General features: G+C 36.4%; 1 protein-coding gene across 2 annotated transcripts in view; it reads left to right on the top strand.

The window, feature by feature from the left end:
- Positions 1 to 13,108, top strand: part of BCHE (butyrylcholinesterase) — a 93,611-nt gene that overhangs the window by 66,297 nt on the left and 14,206 nt on the right. For both annotated transcript variants that reach the window (XM_043990979.1, XM_043990980.1), the window contains exon 3: positions 12,602 to 12,768. In XM_043990979.1, the coding sequence (XP_043846914.1) occupies positions 12,602 to 12,768 (167 nt within the window). The remainder of the gene's footprint in view (positions 1 to 12,601; positions 12,769 to 13,108) is intronic.

Below are 13,108 nucleotides of genomic sequence, written 5' to 3'. Positions count from 1 at the left end.
AGCGTTTGCTAGGGAATATAAACTTATATTTCATTCTTTTTATCATTTCCTTCTTCAAATGCCTCTTTCTGTGAGTATGGTGCACATACTGCTTTACAGGTTTCAGGTAACATTGTGGAAATCTGAGATATTTGTGTTATGTCTTAGACCAGTCATGTGTTTGTCATTTGCTGGGCTTAGGTCTTCCAGAGTGGCGTTTCTAATTATAACTTATTATCAATGGCCTTTTCTGAGTGCTCGTCCTGTTATGTCACTCCATGGTCCTCATGCTTCCTCTAAGTATGGTTTCCAGACTTTTTTAAGGGTAGATAATAGTTGGCATGGAAATCTGTCCCATCTTTCTGTGGGATTTAACTAAAAAATAATCTGTTTGTCCTTATTGAGCAAAAATGTTCCATTTCATTGCTATTCATTTTTATTTTCCTCTTCTAGGCTTTAGGCACTGATGCCCCATTGTGTTTTTATTTTTATTTTTATTTGTTTTTGCTGAGGTAATTGGGGTTAAGTGATTTGCCCAGGGTCGCACAGCTAGTAAGAGTCAAGTGTCTGAGGTTGGATTTGAACTCAGGTCCTCCTGACTCCAGGGCCGGTGCTCTATCTACTGCCCTCCCCCCCCCGCCCCGATTGTGTTTTTATTAATCAAAAGAAGGTCAGAAGAGAAAAGAGGTTATGATTCTTCTGATTTCAAACTATTCATTTCCCTATAAAACTTACTGATAAGTCCTGTTCTCCATTCACTATGATTCAAAATGGAATTTTGGATAAATATATATTCCCTTAGGAAGTCAGGGATTTTTTCCACATATACTGACATCATCTAGGAGATATGAAATCATGAAAACTTGTTGCCTTACTCCATTAAGGACCTGGCTCACACAGTATTTTTTTTTCTTGAATCCAATAAAGTCATCTCCATTGATTTTTTTTGAATGACAGGATGGTGTGGCCAGTGCAATCTTATAGCTCCTGCTCATCAGTGACACTGGATTATTGCCTAGAAAAAAAAATGTTGATTAAGTAAAATATGTCCTGGAGAGTATGTTTAAGCATTGAGGAATAAAAGAAAATGATCTGTAATAATAATGTTGTCTCCTTATTCCTCTCACTCCCTTTTTCTCTCTCTCTATACTAGTTTCCTTTCCTTCCTGCAAATGGCATAAATGTCAAGAGAAGATCAAGGCACAGAGGTGAACATTTGGTGTTAAGGGCCTTGTATCAAGTCAGAGCAAGATTGTGAATAAGTAACTTACAAGAGAGGGATTCCTTGTAGAATCATATTTATCTTTTTCCTGCATTCCTTAGCTACATACTTCCAGTTCTTGGCACAGTGGAGGTGCTATATAAATGCTTATTCCTTTTTCTCTTCCTAACTCACTTCATGTAAGTAACTCATACATTCAGAGTTTGGAAACTTTGGCAGTGAAGCATTTTCATGCTGTGTTTTGCATCTTAAAAAGAAGAAGGGGAAATAAAACCCCAAACATTAATTCCCTCTGTTCTAATGCAGTAAAACCTCGTACAGCACAACACACATTGAGATGATTTGAAATAAGTGTAATATTGAAAGATATCCATCCAACACACCACTTTTACAGTGAGATTTAGAGGATTGCTCTTTTGAGATAAATGAAAGCCTGATGTAAATAATATTGGATCCCAATGATTTGGGGAATACAAACACTCAAGATCCTGAGCAAATTATGTCACATGGATATTTATATCTCATAAAAGGATCTGGGAAAAGAGAGTTGGGGGAGAGCCATATATTCAATTATTTCAGAAAAGAAAAAGTCATTTCATACATCTCTGAAGATTCATCTCTGAAGCTAGTGAAAAAATATGAAATTTCAGTAATAATATGAAACTTCTCATACTGAAAAGTTTTAGAAAAGTAATCAATCAAACTTTAGACAGTGATTTGAAAATAAAACCAGAGTCAATATCTCTGTGCTACACTTCTCTAGGGAGACTGCAGGGCAGAGTAGAAAGATGGCTTCTCTGGGAATAAAGAATCAGTGAGTCAATCCAAAAACCTTTATGAAGCACATGCCATGTGCCAGACACTGTGCTAAGTGCTAGGGTTAGGATGGATTTCAAAAATAAAAATAAAAATATCCCTTGGAGTTCATATTCTAAGGAAAGAAACAGCATGCAAGCAATGACATACAAGGCAAATTAGAGGTAATATCAGAAGGAAGATACTAGCATTGAGGCAGTCCAGGAAATGTGAGATACTATATGAGAATTGAAGAAAGCTGGGGAAGCTAGTAGGCACAGATGAGGATAGAGATGCCTTGTCCAGGTAGAGGGGACAGCCAGGTATAGGGGACATCAAGAGATGGAGTATCTTGTGCTAGAAACAGAAAAAAAAATATCATAAAATACTCAATGTAGAATAAGGTTTAAGATGATGGGAAACAGAAGGGGACAGGTTATTGAGGGCTTTAAATAATGAAGAGATTTTATCTTTTATCCTAAAGGTAACAGGGAAGCACTTGAGTTCATTAAGTGGAGTGGGAATTGACTTGGTGAAATTTGCAGTTTAGGAAGATACATTTGACAAAGAATAGAAGATATTTTGAAGTTGGGAGACTCTTCAGTTGGGGGACCAGCCAGAAGTCTATTGCAATAGTCCAGGCATGAAATTAGGGGACGCTGTCCTTTGGTGCTAACAATGCCAAAGAAAAGAAATGTTAATATTTACAAGTGATATTACAAAAGTATAATTGACAGTATTTGGCAACATATTTAATATGGATGGGGCAGTTAGAGAGAATGAGTAGTCAAGGATAACACCAATGTTCAGCACCTGGGTGACTGGGATGATGATGGTAATATTTTTCTTTTTTTTTTTTTTTTGTGGGGCAATGAGGCTTAAGTGACTTGCCCAGGGTCACACAGCTAGTAAGTTTCAAGTGTCTGAGGCTGCATTTGAACTCAAGGACTTCTGAATCAAGGGCTGGTGCTTTATTCACTGTGCCACCTCGCTGCCCAATGATGGTGGTAATTTCAAGAATAATTCAGGGGCAGCGAGGTGGTACAGTGGATAGAGTATTGGCCCTGTATTCAGGAGGACCTGAGTTCAAATCCAGCCTCAGACATTTGACACTTACTAGCTGTGTGACCCTGGGAAAGTCACTTAACCCCAATTGCTTCAGAAAAAAACAAAAGAAAAACAAGAATAATTCAAAAGGTGGGGAGAGGGGAAGTTTTTTGGGAAAAGATAAAGAGCTTAGTTCTGAACTGATGAGGTCTAGATATCTTTGGAATGATGAGTTTGAGATGTCTAATAGGCAGTTGGTGATTTAAAACGAGATTATAATAATTAGGGATGAGTAAATAGATCCAAGAATAGAGATGATAATTTAATCTATCAGATTTGATGGGATCGTTAACTGAGATGGTAAAAAATGGAGAACAAAAGTGGTCCTAGGTCAAACATTTGAGGGAATCCTTAATTAAAGATTGTGTCCAAGATGAATATCCAGCAAAGAAGACTGAGGAGTAGTTTAGAGAGATCGTTGGAGAACCAGGAGAGAGCAATGTCCTTGAAAACCTAGAGGGAAGAGGATAATTTAACAGTGTTGTAAGTGGAAGAGTAGCCTAAAAGGATGGGGATTTGGAAGAAGCCAGTGGATATAGTGATTAAGATATCATTGACAACTTTGAGGGAAAAAGTATTTTCAGTAGAAAGACAAAGGTCAATGGCCAAATTGTAAATATTTAAGAAGTGAGTGAGAAGAAAGGAATTGGAGGCACCAATTGTGGATGGTTTTCTCAAAGACTTTATTCACAAAAGGAAGGAGAGAGATAGAACAATGCCTAGCCAGAATGATCAAGTGAGGGTTTTTTTGTGGTGGGTTTTCATTTGTGTTGCTTTTTTGCTAGAAGAATAAGGCAAGGCATGGGCATATTGTAGACATCAGGGAACATGTAGTAATAAGGAGAGTTTGATTTCTTTGTGAGAGAGGGGGATGAAAGAGGGGCAATATGCTAGAGAAGACTGGATGGCATGGGATCATTTGTGCCTGTAGAGGGCTTTGCTTTGGCAAGGAGAAAGAATATTCTAGTGAGTCAGGAATGAAGCGAGACATAGGGTAGCAATCTGAATGATGTGAGAGCATGTGCAAGTGAGAAGAGACAGCACTCCATGAATAGCCTTAATTTTTATAGTGAAATATGTGTAAGGTGCTCAGCTGAGATGGTGAAGAGATAGGAAGTTATTGGAACTTTGAGCACGGATAAAATGTTTGGAAAATCTTCTCAGATGGCATATGCCACATGGTGAGAGACATAGGAAATTGATTAGGTAGTGGTAAAAGGAATGCCTTGGAAGATAAGACCTGAGTACAAGTATTTCCTCATAATGACTGTGCAACTTGGGCCATTAACTTTAACTTTTCTAATACTATTATAAATTACAGAACACATGTACACTGCAGTGAATTTCCAAATTTAGAAAGTCGGGGCAGCGAGGTGGCACAGTGGATAGAGCGCCAGCCCTGGACTCAGGAGGACCTGAGTTCAAATGCGGCTTCAGGAACTTGATACTTACTAGCTGTGTGACCCTGGGCAAGTCACTTAACCCTAATTGTCTCACCAAAAACAAAAAAAGAAACAAAAACAAAAACAAACTTACAAAGTGATTTCAGTTCCTCCCCCTTTACACATGTGCGTGTACACACACACACACACACACACACACAAAGACATTTTCATGAATCATCCCTTCTATTTTAATTAAAAACATTATTCTCATCTTTTCTTACTGCATAAGTAAAATGACAGGTGTCAGAGAATTCATCTTAGAGTAGCGTTATATCCTGGGTATAGTACTGGCCTTGGAATAAAGAAAAAATTGGTTCAAATACTGCATCTTAGGGGGTTTTTTTGTTTGTTTTTTAAACCAGTATGACTATGAACAGGTCACTCAAAGTATCTGAGTCTCAGTTTCCTCATTTGCAAATTGAGGATAATAGTTGCATATGTTACCTCACACAATTGTGGTGATAGTCAAATGAGTTAACAACTATAAGTATGTTACAATCCTTAAATGACAATCTAAATGGCAGTAATCATTAATGAAATTAAGCAAGCTCCCTGTAGGCCAATGTCCCAAAGATCCCAGGAAATTTGAGAATATGTAATCTCCCTCCATAAGTATTTGCCTAATTAGAAACTGTTTTGGTTGCTTGGTTGTTGGTTTTCTTTTTCATTCTTTACATCTCTAGCTCTTATCACAGTCCCTGGCATCTAGGAAGCCCTGAAAATATGTTGACTGACTAATTAGAGGCAGCTAGCTGGTTCAGTGGTTAAAGGATTGGGCTCTGGAGTCAGGAAGACCTAAAATCAAATCCAGCCACAGATACTTATTAGCTTTGTGATAAAACTATTTGCTGATGAATGACCTAATACTCAGAGGAGAGAACTAACTTTCTAACAAAGAGCTGGGAAATCACTCTCTTTGAAAGCCTGAAATTTGCTCTTGTCTATTTCTTGAATGACAGAGTTTTTACTCTATGTTAAAGGACTAAACAGACTATTTTAACAGTATGTTACAGTAGTGTCATAATAACGTGGGAAAAACTATATCTACTGCTGTTATTCTTCTTCTACATATACAAATTATCCCATTCTATCTGATCTTCTCCAGAAAATGTCCTCCTCTATCTATCATTCTTCCCATTTCATTAATCTTAAATCTCTTCTTGTCTGATGACTTTCTCCCCTCATGCCTAAAAACACACTGTCTCTCCCATCATCAAAAGAGAGAAAGAAAGAAAAAGAAAGAAAAATCATCACTCGTTTCATCCATCCCTGCTAGCTTTTTTCCTCTATCTCTTCTGTCTTTCAGGGCTAAACTTCTTGAGAGTGCTGTCTACAAAGACTTCTTTTCTTCTCATTCTTTCCTTAATTCTCTCCATTTTGGCTTCTGACCTTCTCATCCAACTGAAATTTTTCTCTCCTAGGTTGTTTATGATCCCCTAACTCTAAAATCTAATGGGCTTTTCTTTGTTCTTGGCCATCTTAACTTGCTCTGCAGCTTTAGACCTTGTCAGTAATCCTTTCTTCCTTGATACTCTCTTCTTTCTAGTTTGTCATGTCACTACTACTAGTTCTTTTCTTAATGTCTTCTTATCTCTCCTTGGTCCTCATAATTATCCCCCCAAATTCTATCCTGGAACATGTTTTCTTCTATCTCTAAAATCTTTAACTTGGTCATTTTATCTGATTCCATTAATTTTGTTGTTATATCTAAGCTGCTGATTCTCAGATATACATAACTAACTCTAATTTCTCTTCTTCTCTTCAGTCTCCTATTTCCAACTCCCTATTGGACATCCCAAACTGGATATCCCATATCCATCCTAAACTCAGCATGTCTCAAACATGCTTTTTATCCTCTTCCCAAATCCCTCCTTCCTAATTCTCCCATTACTTTTGAGGGCACAGCCATTATCCCAGTCACTCATGCTCAAAACTTTGGTATCATCCTTAACTACTCATTCACTTTTGCCAATCCCCCTTTCCATAAATAATCAGTTGCCAAGTCTTGTAGATTCTACCTTCAGAACATCTTTCACACAAGCCCCTTTAGCCTCTGACACTGCCAGTAGCCTGAAACACCTTCAACTCACACCTGGGCTACTGTAAAAGCCTTCTGGTTGATATGAAATACTCCATTATGGGACTGCATGCATTTTCACTTGTCCATTATCCCTGGAATGTTCTACCTCTTCATCTATATCTCCTAGATTTGCTGCTTCCATCAAGTATCAGTTTTCTACAAGGAGCATTTTCTGGTTCCCCTTAATGTCAATACTTTCCCTCTGTTGATCACCTCCAATTTATCCTGTACATATCACATACAGAAGGGTTAGTATGCTGTCTCCCCCATTATGCCCCAAGCCTCTTGATAATATGGACGGATTTTTTGTTTTGTTTTGTTTTTTGCCTTCCTTTGCATCTGTAGCATTTAACACAGTGATTAATACATGGTAGGCACTTAATAAATGGTTACTGCATTTACTTGATTTGTTTAAAAAGGATATTAAAGCTCAATGTGTACCACTTTTTCATTGTCTAATTTAAATTTGATAAAAACTGAACAAAATTAAGAATTTTAAGGGGAATTATCCCATATTACAAATAAAACCACAGAGGTTCTAAAAAATGAGGTAAATTACCATGGAATATTTATAGCCTGACTGCTACTTCAAAATTATCTATATCCTTTCCCCTGTCCCAATTTTGAGACAAATTGAATATTTTTAAGCCTAGCCAGGAATTCCCATGATGCCCTAGAAGGGATAAACCCCCAACACTCAAGCCTAGGAACTTTTGTGTCAAATCAGGATTTGCTGGCCACATTCCCAAGATTTGACACCAACTTAGTTTTTGATGCATAAAATGAAAGGCCCTGTTTCCTTAACTTCAGGATGATCCTCATTGCCAAACACAAGAAAAGTTTTTCTTCATTTTACAAGAAAGTGTGATAGCAAGACTACCATAATGAGGGGGTGATTTTCTAAAACACATATATGAAAATGCCCATTTTGGTGAGATTGCATTTAGATTGGTTGTATCCCAAAAGTTTTCAGAACCGTCTAAAAACAACGTTTGAATGTTCTAGCTTCTAGTTTCTTTAGAATCCCATGGAGTTGAAAATCGAACTCAGTGGTCAAAACAGAGTGTTTCAAGGATTATCTTTCTGAAGTCACATCCGATAACAAGAACAGCAAATAATTCAGGAAAATAAAATATTTCAGCGAGTGTAAGCTTTTCTCAATATATTTCTAAGAATACAAGCAGGCTTTTAGGATTAGCTATCTGGGGACTGAATTATATGCCAATAAGTTTTAATTGATTCTCATAAGGAGAGTATTTTTTTTTTCCTGGGTATGCTATTCAATTCTCTGGAGGCTTCTTTAAATTGTCAATCAAAATACTGAATCACTCTGAATTTGTCTTCAATCTCTCCCCCCTTTTATTAGAAAACTATATTTGCTTCTATAGAAAGAGGTATTCTCTTATCTCAGGGCCACAATTTGGAATGTCATGAGTTATTGCATAGCCCAACATTTCTGAAATGAAAACTGACAGCACCATTAGCACTCCGATCTTAAACTGAAGCACAAGTCAACTCTGCTTAAGTTACCATTATCAGAAGCCATGAACAAATGTTATGGGAAAGTAGTGCCATACGTTAATTAGAGAGGAATTAGGATGAAAGTAGGCAATTTAGGAAAATAAGAATTATTGTAGTGTATCTGATCCACGGTTCTTCCAGCTTAATACTCAGCTTCCAGCAGCTGCACTCAATGGTTTCTGAGCCTTTATAAAGGAAAGCACAAGAGGATATAATTCACCTAGACAAGGGTGTCATCTGTGACAGGTAAGAGGAACTTTCTTTCTGACCTCATCTAGTCATCAGGTCATACCCTAAAGAATAAGGTTTCTATCCTGGAATGATATTGTGTTTCCTGGAACATTCTGCCATTAGAACTAGTTAATTTCTACTAAATTAGTTCATTCCAATGATAAGGCAACTAGGCCTTCAAGGGGCTATTTCTCTCTTGAGTCTCCTGAATTTGAGTATGAAAACACTGCACACTAAGTGGAAACTCAAACTGACTGGTTTTCAAGATTGGTAACAAAATTCTGTATTGAGAGAATCAGGCCGCGTGCATTTAGGGTTAGATACTGGCTGGTATGAGCTAAGGACGATCAGAATCAAAGGGTCTGAGTTTGAATCCCAGACCTGTCACTTATTACCTCTTTGATTACTTAGCCCCTTCCTTCCTTGTAAAATAAGGAGACCAAGTTAATTGACATCCAAATTCCTTCTAGCTCCAAATATTTAAAATTGTTGTTTTCTTCATACTATCTTCTCTGCCGAGGTACTCTCAGCAGATACCTTATCGATGCTCCCCCACCAAATAGTATAACTTTTTATATGCATGTATATCTATATACATATATATGAGTCTTCCATGCACATGCATAATACATACATTCATATCAGCCCTGCCCAATAACTTATAATCTACTAGAAGAAATCCAATTAAAGAAGGGGGAAGGATATCATTATAAACAGAACCACCAAGGGGAAGCTCCTTGAGGGCAGGAGATACCATATATCTAATAGTAAAAAATTGATAATAATTTTTATATTTGGATAATACTTTTATGTATCCCATTGGATTCTCATGACAATCCTCTGAGGGGGACTATTAATGTTCCCATTTAAAGATGAGGGAACAGAAATTCAGAGAACTTAAATGAATTTCTGAAAGAAAACTGTGATCCAGTTCTCTCTAAATCTAAATGTAATATTTTCTTTACTTTGTCAGACTGCCTCTACCTAAAGTTTGTGTTTATCACAGTATATACTACACATGGGAGGTTTTTTTTTTTTAAATTATTTGCTGATGTGTGTGTTCTCGAATAAAGCTTCTATTCAGGTAAGAAGGAGGTTAAGTTGGACACAGTTCTTTTTGTTGTTTGGGTCTTTGTTGCAACATTGACATTGTTGGTTGATCCATCTCTCAAACTGTTGCCAGATTTTTCTCTATTTATTTCACTAAACAGGTAAAATCAATACATTAATTTTTTTTTGTATTTAATTGCTATAGATTTATTAGATGTCTAAAAATCATAAGGAAAAACTAGGAAAAACTGACCTCTATACTCAAAGGGCATACAATCTACTTGGCATCAGATCCTCCCCAAATTCAATACACGTTGTATTCAACTTTTTTGGCATTCACCACACATTACTTTATATAGTAAAGACGCCTATCTAACTAGTGTCAAGATAATGGAATGTGATAGATGAGATTTGGCAGATACTCAGGAGCCCACCTGAGTGGATTACTGGCTGATTTGACTGCATTAGTAGTTGACTAGATTCTAAGCACATCTGGATGGTACTTGAGAGTACTTAAGAAAGCATGGTCCTCAGAAGCTAAAAAACTTTGAACTTCCGGTCCAGTCAACCAACCAGCTTGAAGAACCTCCCATTTCTGGAAGGGGGCAGGAAGGGGGAAGGAGAGCCTGCCAGGGAGCTCAGTCTTTTTAGGTTCCTGACTTCACTGTGTTGGAGGGGAGAGAGACCCCAGAGGACTTCACAGGGGAATTGAGGAACGATAGGATTGCCAGGATGTAGGAATTCTGTTCTCAGTCTTTCTCTTTCTATCTTTCAATAAACCCTTAAAAACCTAAACTCATTTTATCAGTGATTTGAGTCAGTTTCCCCCAAAACTGGGGGAACAGATTAGAACCCACATTTAGAATTTTAAATTACACACTAGCAAGATTACAGATGAATTGAAGACAGAAAATACTTTTTGTTTTGTTTTGGGTTTCTGTTTTTGTTTTTTGCTCTCTCTAACACCTAATTCAGAGGATAGCACAAAGCAGGCTCTCAATAACATTGTTGTTGCTATGGACTATGTGGGGGAAAATGTCATATCTTTAGCTATCTAAAGTTTATTGTAATCTAGAGTGAACAGGTTAAAGTAGATTAACAGCTGACCTCATAGCCAGGGAGACCTGAGTTCATGTTGCACCTCTTTTACCAGCTAACTGAGCCTGAATAAATCCCTTTACCTCTCACTGTTCTGGGCAGGTCTTTAAGATAGATGTTCTAAATCTATAATCCATGAGTTTGATTTTTTAAAATCATATTTTTCACAATTTTTTTAATATTTTAAAATATTTCTAAAAATACAAATGAATTCAAATATAATTAGTTTTCTTTATAATCCTACAAATTTAATTTTATACATTTAAATGTATCATTCTGAATAGAGGTCCATAGTTATCACAGTCTGCCAAAGGTGTCCATGGCACATAAAAAATTAGAATTAAGAACCCTTGCTGTACAGAGGAGATACTCAACTGCACTGGTCGAGGGAATTTCCTCTCCAGGATTTCTCTATGACAGCAAAATCTCTGGTTCAGGACTTTTCCATTTTAAAATTTCTAAATCTTTATTATCCTATTTAATATTCATGGAACCAATAAAACCTCATTGTAGACTCACAATAACCTGGTTATGATGATGAGGATGAGGAAGGGGATGATGGCAGTGATGATGATTCCAGCACATAGTAGGTACTTCATAAAGATTTACGGATTGTCAGTGGAGCCAAATTTTAGAACAAGAAAGGACCCTAAATCTTCAAAAAAATAAGGGACCCTAAATGTTTTCTATTCTAATGTCTTAATTTCCAGATAAGTTAACTGAGACCCAAATATATGAAACAATTTGCCTGAGATCAGCCAGTCAATGAATTTAAAAGTGTTTATGTTTAAAGGGTTGAAATCCAAGTTGTTGGTTTTTTTTTAAATAGTCCATGGTGATTTTTATCTACATTGTACCAGAACAGTTATGAATATTATGAGCGTTTGTACTGTTCCTATAGTTGGAATGCTGAAAACACTGAATTTTGAAAACCAGGTTAGAAAACTCTATGCAGTACAGTACTTTATAACATAGAGTCTTAGATTATTGGGAGGTTAAAAGACATATCTAGGCATATAAAATCAAGTACATGAGAGGGGAAGGACTGTATCCCAGGTCTTCTTGGTTTTTAGCCTACTTAGCAATATATAATGCCATGCTGTCTCTTAAATAACCATCATATGAATTGAATTATGGGATGTGCAAAGAAAAAAGAGAAAGTTTTAAGAGAAGGATGAAGAGATGACTTCAATTTTGGATTGGGGCTCTTGTAGAGATGCAGGAGGTGGAAGTAAAGGAAATAAGAAAAGATTTATGGAAAAGTTGGTAGGTGATCTGAGACATCAAGGAGAAAAGGATTTCAAGAGTCAGGGATGAGAGGCAGAATAGATGAGAAGCTCATTCTTACCATCAAACTTGTCATGTATAAAGGTCTAGAAAGAGGAAAAATCAGGGCAAGAATAGGATAAGCTGCATAGTGTGTGTGGGGGGTCACATTGAGTTAATGAAGGAGAGTAGAAAGAGATGAACCTACAAAAGTAGTACCAAGTCAAATTGTGGAAGTAAATGAATATCACACTAATGGTTAATAGTTGTGGGAGGAGAGATGCTACTGAATAATTTGATTCAGTGATTTTCACATACAGAGCTACAAGTAGATGGATGATAATGATGATGGAAGAAGAAGAAGAGGAATGGGAAGAGAAGGGGGAGCAAGAGGAGGAGGAGATAGATGGTTGGATGGAAAGGAAGATTCATGCATATTTTATATGTAAATTAGATTAGATTAGATAAATGATAGCTAGGTAATAAACAGAGATATTGACAGAGATAGAAATGAAAAAAATTAGAAAAATAAAAGATTTTAGTTAAACTATGGTTGATATTTTATTTGACATTTTCTGAATAACTTGAATGGCAGTCCACTAAGATTACATTGCTAATGTCCCAAGCTGACCCACCATGTTCATTGAGTAAAAGCATCTGTGAAATTCTTTGTTGGAGAATGTAGACAAAAGAACTAAAATAATATATTTTCCCTTGCAACTATTTTTTCTGATGTGTTATAGAAATGGTATTGTTCTTGCTAAAAATATTTTTTGTTAAAACAATTATATCTCTTTTATTATTTAGAAATCCAAATGGGACTCAGAACAATGGAACTAGATGGCCAGTCTTTGATAGCACAGAACAAAAATATGTTACCCTAAACACGGAATCACCAAAAACACATGCAAAATTGCGTGCCCAGCAATGCCGATTCTGGAAAACGTTTTTTCCCAAAGTCTTGGAATTGTCAGGTGAGAAATCATGTTTAGTTGCTAATAAATGTATGATTAAATTCAACTTCTTGCTACTAATAGAATATTTTATTTTCAATTCATGAAATATATTACTAAAACAACCATTGGGTTATGTGATATTCAATTGTAATATACATTTTTATGTGACTTTATTTTCAGAATTGATTTTAATGGCCATGCTGTTGCACATAGCATTGTTCTTCCAGAATTTTACAAATCTAGCCTCCATAAAAATCTAATGAGAAATGCTATATGACCTTCCTGAAATCCTGGAATGTGAGTCCCAAGATATAAATGAATCCACAGATTTCTTTTATAGTAAAGATACATTGTAGGG

The sequence above is a fragment of the Dromiciops gliroides genome, chromosome 3 (assembly GCF_019393635.1).
Source record: "Dromiciops gliroides isolate mDroGli1 chromosome 3, mDroGli1.pri, whole genome shotgun sequence".
Classification (NCBI taxonomy): domain Eukaryota; kingdom Metazoa; phylum Chordata; class Mammalia; order Microbiotheria; family Microbiotheriidae; genus Dromiciops; species Dromiciops gliroides.
The sequence above is the reverse complement of the archived record's forward strand: the minus strand, read 5'-3'. Positions and strand labels throughout refer to the sequence as shown.